The sequence below is a fragment of the Rhinopithecus roxellana genome, chromosome 8 (assembly GCF_007565055.1).
Source record: "Rhinopithecus roxellana isolate Shanxi Qingling chromosome 8, ASM756505v1, whole genome shotgun sequence".
In the NCBI taxonomy this organism is placed as follows: Eukaryota; Metazoa; Chordata; class Mammalia; order Primates; family Cercopithecidae; genus Rhinopithecus; species Rhinopithecus roxellana.
In genome coordinates, this window is record NC_044556.1 from 88,935,340 (window position 1) to 88,954,659 (window position 19,320).

At 42.2% G+C, this 19,320-nt stretch overlaps 1 protein-coding gene across 5 annotated transcripts in view; it reads right to left on the reverse strand.

Annotated features, from left to right (window-relative positions):
* ENAH (ENAH actin regulator) overlaps nt 1–13,728 on the reverse strand; it is a 168,701-nt gene extending 154,973 nt beyond the window's left edge. For 2 of the 5 annotated variants that reach the window (XM_030936126.1, XM_030936125.1), the window contains exon 1: nt 12,912–13,726. In XM_030936126.1, coding sequence (XP_030791986.1) covers nt 12,912–12,916 — 5 coding nt within the window. In that variant the 5' untranslated portion in view covers nt 12,917–13,726. Of the gene's footprint in view, nt 1–12,911 lie in introns of all 5 variants that reach the window. The other 3 variants (XM_030936124.1, XM_030936123.1, XM_030936122.1) reach the window with 2 other exon arrangements.
* Nucleotides 13,729–19,320: the final 5,592 nt, after the last annotated feature.

Here is a 19,320-nt window from a genome sequence, read left to right on the forward strand (position 1 = left end):
CAGTATTTAAGCACTTTAAGTCGTAAACAGTTACTTGCAGCTGAAAGCATTTTAACAGATTGTAGTTAATAACTGGAGAACTAACAAAGATGAGATTACCAGGAAGTCAAAAGAAAATCTGAAAATCAAAGTAAAGTTAGGAAAACTAATGAAGCCCTTGAATATTTTGGCCAAAAGGACTGTCTTTATGATCATACCGCAAAAGTCCATCATAACATGGATAGTTTCACGTGATCTTGCAATTTTCTCAGAAAAATTATGTAAAACTTTTTAAGCAACCAACACTTGATCCATTCTTCTTTCATTTTAAGAATTTAACACATAGTTGCAACCGTAACATGAATGTTTTCATAATTTTGTTTCATTTTTCAAGATTAAACCCAAATAAAGGCTTTTCTCACCACCCCAACTATGTACTATTATCTCTGAAAAGTTCTAGGTCAATTCATCCTACAAGATCTTGTTCTTATGCCAATTATTTTCAGAAAATAAAGACCCCCTAAACAATGAAATCACAAGGAGAAATAAATTACTCACTCACACATTAACATCTGGAAAATTCAAATATATGCTTCAGTTCAAAAGTTAACCATTACAAAGAGTTATGTGGTTAAAAAGAGCTTACTGGTTAAAAACCATGGGCTCTGGAACCAGACTGCCTGAGATAGAATCCCAGTTCCACTGTCTACTAACTGGGTGACCCTGGGCAAGTCACTTAACTCTCTGTGGCTCGATTTCCTCATCTATAAAATGGAGATAACAGTTCCATCAGTGTTAAATGAGTTAATACATAAAGGTTTCAAACAGTAAGTACTCAGTAACAGTTAGCTATCACATTTTTTTTAAACTCTAAGAAAACTGAAGAATATAAATTCCAACAATGAAATTAAGTTAATTAGCAAAGGAAAAACATTTTTAAAAACACAAGCTTTACGGTTTAAATACAAGTACACACTTTTTTTTTTTTTTTTTTTTTTTTTTGAGACAGAGTCTCGCTCTGTCGCCCAGGCTGGAGTGCAATGGCGCCATCTGGGCTCACTGCAAGCTCCGCCTCCTGGGTTCACGCCATTCTCCTGCCTCAGCCTCCCGAGTAGCTGGGACTACAGGCACCGGCCACCATGCCTGACTAATTTTTTGTATTTTTAGTAGAGACGGAGTTTCACCATGTTAGCCAGGATGGTCTCGATCTCCTGACCTCGTGATATCTGCCCGCCTCAGCCTCCCAAAGTGCTGGGATTACAGGCATGAGCTACCGCACCCGGCCAAATACAAGTACATACATTTTAGATAAAATTAAGACAAAGAAAAATGAGAACAAATGTACTTATAAAAAAAATCTAAAAGTATATCATACATGCTTTTATGTCTATATAGTAAAAAAATTATGCATTTTACTACTAAACATGTAAGAATTGTTTTTAAAGGTACCATGTTAAACCTATTAAACTAGAAACTAAGCCAAGCACTGTGGTTCAGTAATTCCAGCACTTTCAGAGGTGAAGGCAAGCAGATCACTCTAGGCCAAGAGTTGAAGACTAACTTGAGCAACACAGCAAGACCCCATCTTTAATCAAAAAAAAGAAACAAATGAGTTGCTGCACACTTAAGACAAAATTTTAAATCTTAATATATGGAGGAAAAAAAGAATGGAAAACTTGGTATTACAGAAGATACAAGGCTGAGTGCGGTGGCTCACATTTGTAATCCCAGCACTTCGGGAAGCCAAGGCAGGCAGATCACATGAGGTCAGGAGTTTGAGACCAACCTGGCCAACGTGAAACCCCGTCTGTACTAAAAACACAAAAATAGCTGGGTGGCGTGGCTCACACCTGTAATCCCAGCACTTTGGGAGGCCGAGGCAGGCAGATCACTTAAGATCAGGAGTTCGAGACCAGCCTGGCCAACATGGTGAAATCCTGTCTCTACTAAAAATACAAAAATTACCTGGGCGTGGTCTTATCCATCTACTCGGAGGCTGAGGCAGGAGAATCACTTGAACCTGGGAAGCAGAGGTTGCAGTAAGCCGAGACTGCAGCACTGCACTCCGGCCTGGGCGACACAGCAAGACTCCATCTCAAAAATAAAAATAAAAATAAATACAAAAAAAATTAGCCAGGCATGGTGATGCACGCCTGTAATCCTACTCAGGAGACTGAGGTGAGAGGACTGTTTGAATCCAGGAGGCAGAGGTTGCAGTGAGCTGTGATTGCACGACTGCACACACTCCAGCCTGGGTGACAGACAGCGAGACTTCATCTCAAAAAAAAAAAAAAAAAAGAAGATACATATAGTAAATTTTATATTATGACCACCAATGAATCGCACCTCTTGATCTGTCCTTGTGTAATCGCCTCCCCCACTGACTTTGGGCTTGACCATATGACTTGTTTTGGCCAAAGAAACATAAGCAAACAGGATGCAAGCTGAGGTTTGATAAGAGCTTTCATACTAGGGCATGCTGTCATGAGGAGGCTGCTACTGTTAAGTGAGCGATGAGGCAGAGGGATGGGACACACACACACCAGATGAACCTAAGTGAATGAAAACACACGAGTGAGTGCAGGTAAGAAGAGCTGCCCAGCCAACCCATATAGCACATCTGTAGTCTCAGCTACTCAAGAGGTTGAGGTGGGAGAATCACTTGTGCCCAGGAGTTCAAGGCTGCAGTAAGCTATGACTGAACCACTGCCATCCAGCCTGGGTGACAGCTTTACTAGGATTTGAGATGCTTTGTTAAACAGCAGTAGATGTCGGATACGATATATGTATATGCACTATGAAGAGTTAATATCCTCATTATTATAAATCATTAGAAGAAAAACTAAACATCTCATTGGGAAAATAGAAAAAGCACATGAACAGACATCCACACAAAAATAAAGATGTCCAATAAACAAGTAAAGAGACCCTACAAGTAATCAAAGAAATAAAAATTAAAACGGTAACACCTTTTGCCTATCACATTGGCAAAGATTAAAAGACTGATAATGGCCTGAGCTGGCCAGAATGTGGGATAACCAGAACTCTCATCTACTCTTGCTTATTTGGTAATGTGTATCAAAAACTGATACAATTTCTTTCAGTCATTTTATTATTCACTCAAATACTTACTGCATACTCACACAGACCTGTACAGGGAACTTGGAATGCGGAGCCAGGTCATGCAAAACCTTAATAATTTTGGTTTTATGACTAATTTGGGTTTTAGTCTAAGATGCCACTGAAGGCTTTAGGTGGGAAATAACAATATCTGATTTCCACTTTAAGAGTATTCTAAGTGATGCATGGAGAATAGGGGACACGAATGGAAATGAGGAAACACTAATAGTTCAGGTAAGAGATAACAGTGGCCTGAACTTGAGGCAGTGAGATGGACAGAAGCAAGTGAAGGTAACCTGGTAGGACAATGATAGACTGGATACAGAAAAGTAGAGAAATAAAAAATAAAAAATAAAAAAGCACTACTTCTTGATTTTAATTCTAGGAATGTATCCTAAAACCAAATCAGATATGTACCCAAAGACATATAACCAAAGATATTCATAGCAGTGTTTTTTATAATAACAAAAACAATGGAACAAATCTAAAAGTCCATCTTTAAGATTTAAGTAGACAAAGTCATCCATCCAAAGCAATGGAATATTATGCGATCACTTAAAGTTATATAGCTATATAGTTAGGAACAAGAATTACTGGCTGGGCACAGCAGCTCATGCCTGTAATCCTAGTGCTTTGGGAGGCTGAAATGGGAGGATGACTTGAGGCCAGGAGTTCAAGACCAGCCTGGGCAACATAGCAAGACCTTGTCTCTACAAAAAAAACTAAAAATTAGAGTGCATGGTGGCACATATCTGTAGTCTCAGCTACTCAGGAGGCTGAGACGGGAGGATCGCTTGAGCCCAGGAGTTCAAGTCTGCAGTAAGCTATGATTGCACCACTGCACTCCAGCCTGGGTGACAGTTCAAGACCCTATTTAAAAAATAAAAATAATAAAATGTAAAAAAATATAGATATTATATATATGGAAAGGGATCAGCTACAGAATACACAATACAAATATTGTATAAGTCCATTTTCAAATAGTATCTTACTTTTATATATCATATGCACACGCACAATGATGGCTGCAAATGCACTACAAAAAGTTTAGAAATCTACACATTAAAATATTAAAAATCTAGATGGCTTGGATTTAACATTTCATAAATGTTTTATACTTCCCATGCCTTCTAAAATCTGTTCAAAATCTGTACTACTTTATAATGGAAGGGAAAATGTAATTTTAAAAAATACCAGACATATGGACAACAGTCATTGATTTATTTTTCTAAAAATACTGCAAAGACCACAATTAAGTAGACTGTAAGTAAAAGTTTTAAATGAAAACTCAAGATACATAAATCTTAAATTGTTAAAAACTGAATAGTCACAATTTTGCTTTCACTATCAGTCTAACATGAGAATTCGGGGGAGGAGAAGAAAGACTGCAGAACAAAGCAGATATCCAAATAAACAGTATTTAATAATTATTAAACCTGCATAGAAAGATCCCTTCACTGAACTGTAAAGGAACAATTTGGACTCCCTTGAGATCTGACCTAAAGAGCCACTCATTTTATTTTACTTATGTTCCTGGTTCTTTATAAAGTTCCCCTCCTGCCAAATTGCAAATATAACAGATACCAAAAAGGACAGAAGACTGAGGACCTCTAAAGCACAGTCAAAGGTAGTCATTTGATTTCACATCATCAGATGTATTCTTAACAAGACCAGATGTTCCTTAAGGCCTTTACCACTGGAAAAGGGCTCAGTTTATTTAAAAATATCATGATTACCTCATTCCCCAAAGACAAAACTTTTGGTATTTGATACTACTGTAAACAAACCCCAGAAAATCACCACCCAGATTTAAGTTTGCTGAAGATTCTGATGGATCTGCTTCATCACATTTTACTGGTGACCTTAGTCATCCTTACTTACAACAGGCCTACCAAAGAGATGGCTGTCTCCTTAGCACGAATATACAGCTCCAAAATTTGTTCAGGCCTTTCAATGGCGCCACTATCAAGGTTTCCACCTCAGCACTCCCACCTGCTTGTTTCCCTACAGAGAAATGTCCAGTGGTTCTATCTTCAATCTCTCTTCTTCAAAAAGGATGAAGCTGACAATTTAAAATATTAATCCAAAGTAATAAATATGTCAGAAACAACTTAATGAGATCTTCTCGTGTTATTATATAGATCTGCCTATTCTGGACATTTCATATAAATGGAATCACAGCATATATCACCTTTTGTGTCTGGCTTCTTTCACTTAGCATAATGCTTCCATCTATGCTGTGGCACATATCAGAACTCCATTCTTTTTGATGGCCAAATATTATTCCGTTGTATGGACATACCACATTTTGATGATCTATTCATGAACTGAGACACATCTGGATTATTTCTGCTTTTTGGCTATAACAAATAATGATACTATAAACATTTGTGTACAAGTTTTCCTGTGGACAAATGTTTTCATTTCTAGGAATGGAATTGCTGGGTCATATGACAACTCTATGTTTAACTTTTTGAGGAACTGCCAAACTGTTTTCTAAAGCAGCTGCACCATTTTACATGGTTTTTCACATTCTTAACATAAACTTAAGAGATGTCAGACTTTCATAGAAATAGGGGATTTACTCTTATCAAGCTCATTTTGTGTGCCAAGTGTTATGCCAGAATTTTATTTAATTTTCCCAACAACTCTATAATTCACAAAGTATCTCTATTTTACATAAGAAATTCGATCCCAAAAAATGTTAATAACCCACTCAAAAATAAATTATTTAGTAAATGTCAAACTAGAGTCAAACCCAGAGTTGACTTCAAAGCCTGTCCGCTTTATTCTACACCATTCAATCTCTACACTTAGATATATGTACAGTGCCTCATACCCAAAGTAGTCTTTAGAAAAGTTGCCTGTTAATAAAACTTACTTAAATAATTGTAAAATAGGTTCCCAATGTAAAGATATTTCTAGAAAATTTAACAGATAACCTTGTATAAATCAATCAACCCCCCCCCCAATTTATCTTCTTTAGCAAACAATTTCTGGTTACTTCAAACAAAACTTATCTAAAATTCATCTAAACATTAAACAAATTATTTTCTTCCAAAGTTGTATGCGCTGACAAAAAAAAAAATGTAGTTATCTTCTGCTATAGAATGAACTGTGTTCCCCTAAAATTTATATGTTAATACCCTAAACCTCAATATTTGGAAAAAGGGCTTGTAGGAGGTAACTAATGTTAAATTAAGTTATAAGGGTAGGGCCCTAATTCAATAGGATTAGTGGCCTTATGAAATGAGGAGAAGAGAGAAATTCCCCCCCATCTCCCCGACCCCAGGATTCCCATACCCGCCCTACCAAGCGAGGACACAGAGAGGAAGATATCCTCCCCAAGCCAGGAAGAGAACCCTCACCAAAACCCATCCACACTGGCAATCTGTTCTCTGACCTCCAGCCTCCAGAACCATAAAATAAATTTCTAGGCCGTGCGCCGTGGCTCCCGCCTCTAATCCCACGAGGTCAGGAAATCAAGACCATCCTGGCTAACACAGTGAAACCCCGTCTCTACTATAAAAAGTACAAGAAGGCCGGGCGCGGTGGCTCAAGCCTGTAATCCCAGCACTTTGGGAGGCCGAGACGGGCGGATCATGAGGTCAGGAGATCGAGACCATCCTGGCTAATACGGTGAAACCCCGTCTCTACTAAAAAATACAAAAAACTAGCCGGGCGACGAGGCGGGCGCCTGTAGTCCCAGCTACTCGGGAGGCTGAGACAGGAGAATGGCGTGAACCCGGGAGGCGGAGCTTGCAGTGAGCTGAGAGCCGGCCACTGCACTCCAGCCTGGGCGGCAAAGCAAGACTCCGTCTCAAAAAAAAAAAAAAAAAGAAGAAGTACAAGAAAACGGCCGGGCGTGGTGGCTCACGCCTGTAATCCCAGCACTTTGGGAGGTCAAGGCGAGCGGATCACGAGGTCAGGAGATCGAGACCATCCTGGCTAACACTGTGAAACCCCGTCTCTACTAAAATATACAAAAAATTAGCCGGGCGTGGCGGCGGGCACCTGTAGTACCAGCTACTAAGGAGGCTGAGGCAGGAGGATGGCGTGAACCCAGGAGGTGGAGCTTGCAGTGAGCCAAGATCGCGCCATTGCACTCCAGCCTGAGAGACAGAGAGAGACTCGTCTCAAAAAAAAAAAAAAAAAAAAAAATTAGCCGGGCATGCTGGCAGATGCCTGTGGTCCCGGCTGCTCAGGAGGCTGAGGCAGGAGAATGGCATGAACCCGGGAAGCAGAGGTTATAATGAGCGAGATCGCCCGGGCGACAGAGAGAGACTCTGTCTCAAAAAATCAATAAAAATAAAAATAAAAAATAAATTTCTGTTCTTTAAGCAACCCAGCCTATGGTATTTTGTTATGGCAGCCCACACTAATACTTCAAGAGTATCATGCACTACCCAATGATTAGTATTTGAAGCACTGATAAGAATCAAAACAAAGCAAGCACTAAATGAGGTAAAAATAAATTAAGAGATGCATATGCTTGTTACTCGAAAATACTTACAAGTTCTTTGGTCAATGAGACTTAAAAACAGATTGATGGCCCTTTTAGTAATTGAGAATTTAATCATAAAGTCAAGGAAACATGATATCCTCCAAAGGGCTTTGGATTTAGACAATCCTGACACTTGTAGCCACTTCTGAGCTCTATGTTAGAGTAAGAAATAAATTCTGGCCAGGTGAGTTCAAAACCTGCCTGGTCAACACAGCAAGACCTCGTCTCTACAAAATAAAAATTAAATTAAAATTTAAAAAAGAAAGAAAGAACACCAAATTCTACACCTATTCCTGTAGTCAGGATGTGAGTTTTTGCTTGCTTAATTAAATGTTATTAACATTTAGTGTCCACCAAATACTACACTACACCTTACAATATCCAGTATAGCTTCTAGAACACTACAGGTATTCCAAAAACGGGATTGTTAGTGAATAGATTCTATAAAAGAACAATGAAGTCAAAGTCAAACACTTACACAGGCCACCCACTATTTGCCAAGTATTTTGCTAGTACCATAAATATAAAAATGCAGTCCCTGTCTTCAAGGAACTTAAAAGGAAGAGGGACAAAACGAACCACATAATTATAAAACAACAGAATAAATGCAATAGGAAAAAACATGTAAAGTGCACTGGAACACACAGGAATAGTGGGGGACAAGGGGGTTGGGGGAGCATGTTAGGAGCAAGTCAAGGACTATACTCCAAGTCTTGACAAGGAATCCCCTTCTTGTTTCTAGTCGGGATAATTTCGTAAACCCTCATCTGAAGAAGCATCCACTGAAGTACAGCCTCAGCTCATACTCTCTAACTTTTACTTCCACTCAATTCCATTCATCAATTTCAAACAAGGGGGAGAAGAGAGAGGAAAAGACAACTTTAAGTTGGCACAAGTAGGGTTTAAGTACACTTTTACTCCCCGACAACCAGGTAAAAATTGAAATCACATTTTTTCTAATCTTTCTTACACTCATGATAAAGACTAGATGTTTTACAAGTTATACAATCACCCCTGTTTTAAGCCTTCTATAAGATAAATCACCAAAACCTATTCAGTATGTAAGTTCTTTTATACCAGCCAAATGGTGCCTCCATAGTTATTTTGCTTAATCCAACTGGGCTAACAAGGTATCCAACACCTTGAATACTGAATAAACTTTAGTAAATTTTCTCCATTAATCCACACTCTTATTCAAGATTTATTCAATTAGTAAATTCCTACAATACAATACTGACATTCAAAAAATGAAGATTTGGCTCTTGCTCCTAAAATAAACCTCTGTGGGAAAGTCACACATCCAACAGCTACGAGTATAAATGAAGACCCATGGGAACAAAGAGACCACTATTTGTATCCTTTCATGGATATCTCAATTGACACTTCACAAAACAATCCTGTGAAATATAAGATTATCTTTTTTTTTTTTTTTAACCAGTTTGCTCAATTAACAGGTCAGCATATAAAACCTGGATCTTCTGACCCTTCACTGTACCACATTCTAAAATGTATATAAAATTTATCGTTACCACAAATGAAGATACTTCAAAAACCCTAAGGAAGGAAACACACAAGAAGGAAACAGCTTCCTCACCTATAAAATAAGCAAAATGTAGCCTTTTTGACATCTTTGAGCTAAATAAGGTCGCAAGGTGGAGCCCACTGCCCAGAAGTTTTACCCAACTAGTCTAACATAGAAATAGGCCTGGAAACTGGAGGAGTAACATAAATTTAAGGTTTACCAGTATATAAAGCTTCTATTATCATTTGATCCTCACTACTCAGTTAAGAATTATCTCTATTTTTACGTATTTTTTAAAAATGCATCAGTGGAATAATGTAATTAGTTCAAGGTCACCCAGTTAGTAAATGGCTTGGACAAATCCTCATAACCCTATTACACCTTTTTATATGAGAAAGTCAGAGTAGCTAGTGGAAGCCTGGACTATTTAATACGGATCCAAGAATGTAAATACAAAATCTTCTGAGCTCTCCTTAGCCACTAGGCTACATGCAACTAATTTAGATGAGACAAGCTCCTCTTTCAGTAAAAATATATATATACATATCTTAAGTAACGAACCAACTAATTTTAAAAATGCACTTAAAAGGCACACAATGTACACACATACACACGCATTCACATACATACACACACACTTCAATCACAAAGCATCTTACACTTTTGAAACATTGCATAAATGAAAAATAAGAATAGAACTAAACAGGACACTAAAAGTACCAGCTTTTTGGTCTCAACTTTTCCACTGTCCTGTATAAGTAATATGCTTTTTCATTTCTCAAATATTCATCTTTAAACAAATTATTAACAAGTAAATCTACATACTGCATTTTACTAATGTAAAATGCCTATGACTGTTTCAGGAACATAAACTATTATTCAGTTCTCTTCTGTGTAAGATTACATTATACACAGTGAGCATGCTATTCCTAAAATTAAAGTCATCTGAGAGATATCACTAATATTTATACCATAATGTATTTATCATATCCTCTGTTCAAGATTCTGACCGACTTAACTGGAAATTCCTGTTCACGCATTCCTATTTCTAGGTGGCCTTTGAAACATCAGAAATACCTCTTAATATAACCAAAAAGGACTCAACTTAAAAAGACTAACATTTACGTCCCACAGGCCTTGAAAACATGAAGACTAAGCATATATTAATACAACCTGAAAAGCACTTTCTTAAGCACCAAAATATTCCAAAGAATATCCCAAAGACTTTTTTGCAAGCAGCACAAGAACGTTCTATCTCGTACCAATCTCACTTTTACAAGTATCTAAGCATTCTAAGCATTACCTAACCACCTACCAAATAATCCAGTTCCTTCCAAAGTGAAAAGCTGACCCTCTTTCCTGCTCTTATTCAAAATTAGTGTATAACGAATTACTGTAGACTGCTTAAATAAACTTTTCAGACCTGTGTACCAAGTTCTATATTTACGTTACTGGAAAACATCAGTGTGGTTCCTCTCTCTCTACACTTCACAAGGAACAGAGCAAAAGAGCTTAAAAACAGAAGTTACTTTTTATTAGAAAAGGAACTTTCAAGTGAAGACATAATTTACCTGTGACAGACTGACATCTATACATGACAGTGATTAAACTTTACTGAATACCCAAAACGGCAACTTTTTTTTAGTTCACAATCTTTGAATTACACAACTATGCCTGTTTTTATTTAAAAATAACCCACTTTTGGCCAGGCACGGTGGCTCACGCCTGTAATCCCAGCACTTTGGGAGGCCGAAGCGGGTGGATCACGAGGTCCGGAGATGGAGACCATCCTGGCTAACAAGGTAAAACCCGTCTCTACTAAAAATACAAAAAATCAGCCGGGCGTGGTGACACACGCCTGTAATCCCAGCTACTCGGGAGGCTGAGGCAGAAGAATCGCTTGAACCCGGGAGGCGGAGGCTGCAGTGGGCCAAGATCGCACCACTGCACTCCATGGGCGACAGAGCCAAGACTGCATCTTTAAAAAAAAAAAAAAAACTTTCACTGTTTTATTTCTCAATGTTAAGATAAGTTTACCCAAAGTTTGAAACAACTGATAACTTATGGTAAGATCCCTACGGCATTAGATCTCTAAAACAGAAACCAACAACATATAATATTACAAGATATAACAGTATATATTATAGTTCCTGAGTTTTCAAGGACATCAGTAAAAAAAGTCATGCTCAAACATATGACTGAAAGTTTTCAAGCCATATTTTACAAAGACTGTGTTTTTTGGTTTGTATGCTATAATTACTATTTAAACTGATCGCTTATATTTGAAAATAACTTGTGCGAAATCATCAAGGGAAAAGGGGTCAGTCACCTAGAGACACAACATTAAACTCACTCTTTAAGGCCATCATAAATACAGGTAACTTGGAATCAGATAAAAAAATTCAAATTCACAGTAAGCGAAAGTGAAAATTCAACACAGATATATCACAAAATATATACATACAAAAGCCAAATGGAAACACGCTCAACCTTGACAGAAAAAAATGAAAAGCAAAGTTTAAAATGGAAACCACCGAAATTGAGAAAGAATTCCAATGACATGACATTTTCTTGCCAAAGCGAAGGAATTTGTAGATTATATCATTCAAATCTCATTGTATTACATTATAAAGGTCTTGGCAACGGTTGACCATTAATCTTTAACACAAAGGAGATTCAAATCCAAATGAACTGTAAGACTATCTCTTCCAGGAGAGAGAAATGGAGTAATTTACTTTATCCACAATTGTTTAACCCAAAAGGAAGGCCTTTAAGGATGATAACGCAGAATGGATCAGCCTTCAGTCTACCAAGTCCCATTTCTCACGAAGTCTTGCACCAATCCGAAAAGAGAAGGTTATGGACACAAAACAGGCTTAGGAAAGGCTGGAAGAAAAAAATCTCCAATGAATGACACACCACATCATGGTTTATTCTCCTACACAATTTGAGAAACAATAAAGAAAAATATCACACCATATGTTTCAACGTATCAATTAAAAAAATATTTTACGACAGTACATTCAATTCTCTTCTTCAGGGCCGCAAAAATAATTTAGCTCCTGTTTTACTGATTACAGAGCAAAGGGCAAAAGCAGCTGCTGCAATGCAACACAGGCTGCTACAGAGGAAGGGGAGAAAAAGCTTTTCCAAACAGATCCGTTCCTCGCCCCCGCTTACACATCCCTACCAACTTATCCCAGTCTTTTACTGCCCCCACCACGTGAAGCTAATCAATTCTTTCCCTTCCCCCACCATCGTGAAATTTCACCTTTTACAGCTCCTTTACCTACCCCTACTAGAGGCACTTTATTACCCGCAGAAATCAGACCTTTCAAACTTTTCCTCCTTTTTTAATTAAACACGAGAGTTCGGAGGCAAAAGTGCATGAAATTTTTACATATATACGAAAAAATACCTGTTTCCCAGCAACATGCACGCTTCGATTCTCGAACCCCTCCCCATCTCCCGGGTTTCGCTTGCAAAGGCTGGGGGGAGGGAGCCAGGCGCAAATTAAATTTAGGAAGGGAAATCCTGGGTGAAAGAAGAGCATTTGAGGAAAAATGAGAGAACGATGAAGGGAGACCCCCAAACCACAGGGGTTGGGGAGGTTTCCAAGAAAGAAAGAGAAATTGGAAGGGACAAAAGGGGGAGGGGGGAGGAACAGACCGGAGACCAGGGGAGAGGCGCCGGGCCGGGAGAGAGAAGGCGGGGTCCAAGGAGAACTAGGGTCGCGGCTCCCGCGGCACAATGGCCCGCCCGGCCCCCGCCCCGCGCGCCCCTCACCTCATGGTGCCGGTGGCGTAGAGGCTTCCCCACCAGCTGGGAGACGCGGAAGGCGCCGAGCAGAGGGGTTCTCTCCTCCAGGGGTGGGGAGCAGCTCGGAGACGGGAGACAAGTGTTCGGCTTCTCCTTCGGCGGCCAGGGGGCTACACCATCTCCTCGCACAAAGCCGAGGCGCCGGCCCGGAGTGTGGGAGAAGAGGGTGAGAGAAAGGCTGGGGAGGGGGCGGAGAGGACGAGGCGCGGAGCGGGTCCCTAGGCGGCCGCCGCCTCCCACCTCCTCGTGGTCCTGCACCTCCTCCCGGAGCTTCCTCGGCCGCCCTCGGAGGGGTGCCCGCCGGGGCCGCGCGCCCGGCCGCCGCTCCACAGGCCCGCGCCCGCCGCGCCGCCGCCGAGGCCGTGTGCAACCGGCAGCTGCTGCAGCCGCGGGAGGAGAGTCGGGATCGCCGCGAGGAGCCCGGGAGGAGGCGGGGCGCGCGGCGGAGGAACACGCAGGCGCCGCCCTCCTTGCCTCCTTCCCCCGGGGGCGAGGGGGCGGTGCGGGGGGGAGGGGAGGGAAGGGGAGGCGGGGGCCGGTTGCGCTCCCCCGCGCCGGCGGGTGGGCCCCCGCCGGACTGCTGAGGGCTGACTGGGCGGGAGCGAGCGCGACGGCGGCGGCGGCGGAGTAGAGAGGCTCTTTGTTGCCTCCCCACCCAGCCCCCTGCAACGCCCTGGGATTCGGGCCGGCCACCGCCCCCCACCCAAAACGTCCCGTCCGCTGTCGGCCGGGGTTCCTCGCCCGGGGTTGTCCTTGACTGTCGGCCCCCTCCCCGTCGCCTCCCGCTCCCTAGAGGCTTGGGGAGTTCCGGGGCCTCCCCCACGGCCGCGGTGCGGAGACCGAGGCGCCGAGACCTCCTGGGCGCCGGACCCGCAGGCACCGGCGTGGGGAGCTGGGACGCGTGACTGACTGGGCACAGGCCCGGGCCAGGAGACTCCGGGTCGGCTCGCGGCCGAGTGCCTCGCGCGGGGCGAGTGCTCAGCCCGCCCTGTTGCGGTCTCAGGACTGGGAAGAGGGAATCAGGGGGCATCCCTGTCAGCCCAACCGCCCGACCCCGCCGCGGCTGCGCCCGGCGATTCCTGCGGAGTTAAGGAGGGGCATATAAATGGAAAATATGGTCATCATTGTTCCCTTCGCTCCTTTTCTTCCCGAGGAATCCCAGCGTGCTGCGCCGATGGAACAAGCTGATGTGCACACTAGGTATAGGGATGACTTCATCCCCAAACGAACGCAGCCGACTCTGGGGGAAACGCAGTCGCCGGGAGACGCGCGCAGAACCGTGTGTTGCCGTAAGAGTAGAAGAAGAAAAACGCAGCCAGTGGAACCGCTTTCCAGCGTCATTAACAGAGGGAATCCCGGACAGGGGGCGGGGAGAGAGAGGAACTAATGATAATTTTAAATCTTCCGTCATTCCCAATGGTCTTGAAGTCACCTCCCTTAAAAAGTAGATATAAAATACTGGCGAGGCAATTTCAAGTCAAGTCGGGGAGGAGGGCATCCAGGAAGCCAGAATTGATAGTTGTTGTTGAGGTTTTGTTTTTGTTTTTGTTTTTTTTAAATCTAAAAACAAATCCAATAATAAAAATTTTAACTGTACGAATTACAGCCCCCTTTTAGTCCCGAAGACAGGGATGTACTTTCTGTATAAAAGATGAGGATGAGAAAGGGTTGTTGCTACAGGGATCCTATTGCTGAAGGATCTCATCCAAAATGGAGGACCTGCCATGACTCCAGGCATCCATTCAAAAGTTTTGGTGTTTTAAGATGCAGGTACCATTCAAAAGATAGTTATAAAGGTTGGGATAATGTACACTTCCAAATGAAAAGACAAGTTATAGTGATCCGCGATCAATGCCTAACTTGCCTGTAATAGAACTGTGTAGCCCATTTTTAACCATAAAAAAGCTTCCTGGTTTCAGTCGGGTGAGGTAGCTCACACCTGTAATCCCAGTACTTCGGGAGGCTGAGGCGGGCGAATCATCTGAGGTCAGGAGTTCCAGACCACCCTGGCCGACATGACAAAACCCTGTCTCTACTAAAAATACAAAAAAAAAAAAAAGAAATAGCCGAGTGTGGTGGTGCACGCCTGTAATCCCAGCTACTGGGGAGGCTGAGTCAAGAGAATCACTTGAACCCGGGAAGAGGAGGTTGTAGTGAGCTCAGATCACACCACTGCACTGCTGCCTAGGTGACAGAGCAAGACTCCATCTCAAAAAATAAAAAAAGCTTCCTGGTTTCAGAGCTCAATACCGAGTTATTTTCTTTTTGGAACTGGCAGCCTTAGACCAATAGCCCTATAGAAGCAATGACCTAGGGCTATGGCACAGGATCAAGGTGGCCTCAGGTAGCAAAAAGCATGATGCCTCTGCCTTAAACATGGTATACTTGAAGAACGCTAATTTCCACCCACATATCTAATTACAGCTTACCCTTACAGAGGACATTTTATTCAAGGATCTCCAAGCACTGGAGAGAAAACAAACTTGCCAGTCAAATGTCCTAGTTGCCATATTGCAAGTAGAGACAGGGAGACACAGAGCTCAAGTAACTGAATCAATCAGTGCAGCAGGCATGATTAAAAATCATAGCTACCAACTATGAGGGTCATTGTCTTACAAAAGTTTCTCCCTGTAGTTTGAAACACATACCTCAAGTATTTGAACATGTGCTATAGAGACTTTTTTCTTGGAAAAATTAAGACATATTGAACCATCCTGGAAAAGTATTAATAAAACATATTTGACCACAAAGAAGTCACACCAATTTGCCTTAGTCCATTCATAGCCATACAGTAAATCCGACAGAGCTTATGTTTCAGAGAAAACTTACAAAGGGCCAAAAGGGGTGGAGAGAGTGTTGTAATGACTCAAGCTATCTCCTGCCAGACACAAGAAACAAGGATAAAAATTCCTTACAGATGACTCCATAACCTACTTCTCATTTGTGAAAGTTAATCCATCCTGCGCTAAATAAGTGATATATCACATCATCTTTATTCTAACAGCAAATGTTCCAATGGTATGGGCACCAAATTAAGCAATCCAAGTGGAAAACGCTGTTCTTATTTTCTCTGTTTATTAAAAATGTACCAGCCAAGAATTTTGGCTGCCTACAACCATTTCCATCCTTCTGGATGGCAGCCTGCCAGTTCACAAATTGGTCATAGCATTGCCTTTTGGATTTAGATATTGCAATGAGTGGCCTGACCTCCAAAGGTCATTCTGTGGAAGGGCAGTTTGTTGGCTGTGACAAAATGTTATTGCTTCTTGTTCATATTTGGTTTAACATTCAAAGAGGGCAAAAGGGATACTTGAGGTAGGAAGTCACAGACTAATTCTGGTCACAAAGGAAATGCTGTGGAATGTGTTACCATATAGAATAAAAGAATTTTAGAGATGGAAGGAATCTTCAGTCCAACCCACTCATTTTTCAGAAAAGAAATGTGAGACCCAGAGAGGTTAAGTAACTTGCCCACAACTTAAATTCAGGATTTGGAATTCTTGGTCCATTGTTCCTTCTACTGTATCAAACTACCTTCCTATGGGATGAGAGTGCATTAAGGCAATAAAAATTAAAGCTAATTCTCTTCTCATAAACTCTGCTTAAAAATTAGGTCTGGGCCTGGCATGATGGCTCATGCTTGTAAACCCAGAACTTTGGGAGGCTGAGGCAGGCAGATCACAGGAGTTTGACACCAGCCTGGTCAACATGGCAAGACACCGTTTCTACAAAATTTTTTTTTTTTTTTTTTTTTTTTTTTTTTTTTTTTTTTTTTTTTGAGACGGAGTCTCGCTCTGTTGCCCAGGCTGGAGTGCAGTGGCCGGATCTCAGCTCACTGCAAGCTCCGCCTCCCGGGTTCACACCATTCTCCTGCCTCAGCCTCCCGAGTAGCTGGGACTACAGGGGCCCGCCACCTCGCCCGGCTAGTTTTTTGTATTTTTTAGTAGAGACGGGGTTTCACCGTGTTAGCCAGGATGGTCTCGATCTCCTGACCTCGTGATCCGCCCGTCTCGGCCTCCCAAAGTGCTGGGATTACAGGCTTGAGCCACTCTACAAAATTTTTTAAAGATAAGCCAGGTAACTGGGCACAGTGGCTCATACCTGTAATCCAAGCACTTTGGGAGGCCGAGGCGGGTGGATCACTAGGTCAGGAGTTCGAGACCAGCCTAGCCAACATGGTGAAACCCAGTCTCTATTTAAAATACAAAAAATTAGCCAGGTACGGTGGTGGAAGCCTGCAATCCCAGCTACTCGGGAGGCTGAGGCAGGAGAATCACTTGAACCCGGGAGGCGGAGCTTGCAGTGAGCCAAGATTGTGCCACTGCACTCCAGCCTGGGCGACAGAGCGAGACTCCGTCTCAGAAAAAAAAAAAAAGCCGAAGAGCCAGGTATTGTAGCACACTCCTATGGTCCCAGCTACTCAGGAGGCTGAGGCAAGAAGATTGTTTGAGCCCAGGGATTCGAGGCTTCGAGGCTGCAGTGAGCTATGATCTGGCCACTGCACTCCAGCCTGAGAGACAGACTCTGTCTCTAAACAATTAAAATCAAAAACCAAAACTTAGCTGAGGTTGTGTTGGCTTGGCTGAATAGTGGAAATCATTTGAACTCTTCTCTCATAAGGGTTGCCGGCCCAAGGCCCAGTGGCTGGCCCATCATGTAGGCACCTAGGTATTTAAAAGGTGAATGAATAAAATGAGTGAATGACTTCTCTAATTAAAGAGAAAACTATTCATCAAAAGAAATATACTCTGTTCTTAACATCGAGTATATAGACCTCAACTTTCCCTCAGATAAACTTTCACCCATGCTTTTTTTTTTTTTTTAGACAGACTCTTGCTCTGTTGCCCAGGCTGGAGGGCAGTAGTGAGAGCTCTGCTCACTGTAGCCTCTGCCTCCCAGGTTTGAGCGATTCTCCTGCCTCAGCCTCCCCAGTAGCAGGGATTACAGGCGCCTGCCACCACACCCAGCTAATTTTCATATTTTTAGTAGAGACAGGTTTTACCATGTTGGCCGGGCAGGTATCTAACTCCTCACCTCGGGTGATCTACCCACTGCAGCCTCCCAAAGTGCTGGAATTACAGGCATGGGCCACTGTGCCCAGCCACCCCTGCCTAATGTCACAGTAGGAGGCCTGCTTCAAGCCCTAGGTGTACAGTACAGAGCCATCACATTGGCCTATATATTTGTTAGCAGTGTGTACTCAGAAAAGGAAATAAAACTTGCTTCTGTTGAAGATGAGTTTGCTGCAGGAGTGTTGTCAGTCTGGCTGTGAGGGTTCACTTGGAACATGCCTTGTTTAAATTCATCTGATAGCATCAGTGTAGGCTTGTCCTCCATTTATGGGCATGAGGAGGATGCATGACTAATGCTACTCAGCAGTCAGGAAATCAATGCTAAGGATTGTAGGCACAGTCTCCCCCATCACCCAAAAAAAAAGGCGCTCCCTCGAAAAATTAAGAGTTACTTTACGGATGGGTGAGGAAGAGAAGGTAGTTTGGAGTGAATTTGATTGTACACTTTCTGCTTACACCTAACAGTATTGTGTTTTCTTTTGTGGCAGTTAGTTCACAGTGTAATTTTTGTTTGTGTCCCCAAGAATGGAAAAAAAATAAGGTAGAACATGATATTCTGGTAGGATTCAAGATATTTTTATTTCTCATCTTTCAGCTTTAGCTGCCCATATATAATCTTGGCTCTAAAATATTATCAGGAGACACAGACATTAGAGGAAACTATTTGCCTCTCTGCCTTTTGCATTTTTCTTCCATTTGTCATTTTTCTCCCTTCCAAATTAGGATTTATTGAGTTACTTTCATTTCATCTTCCCCAGAGTCTCTTTCTTTTCTTAGCTCTACAATGTTTAGATTTGGCAGAAGATTCCCATAGCCTGAATGGTTTTGAAGTAACATTAGTCTATAGAGGCCATATTCTATAAAATGCAATGCGTTTTTTTCCCACAAAATTCAGCTATGGCTGCGATTTAAAGAATATGGCAAGTGGGCCCCATATCTAGATAACAGTCAAATCATAGTGCGTTAGAAATTGGACTGATGGCCGGGCGCGGTGGCTCACGCCTGTAATCCCAGCTCTCAGGGAGGCAGAGGCGGGAGGATAGCTTGAGCCCAGGAGTTCGAGACCTGCCTGGGTAATACAGCGAGATCCCGTTCTCCACAAAAAGGAAAAAAAAAAAAAAAAAAAGACAAAAAAAAAAAAAGAAATTGGACTGATGGCTGGGTACGGTGGCTCAAGCCTGTAATCCCAGCACTTTGGGAGGCCGAGACGGGCGGATCATAAGGTCAGGAGATCGAGACCATCCTGGCTAACACGGTGAAACCCCGTCTCTACTAAAAAATACAAAAAACTAGCCGGGTGAGGT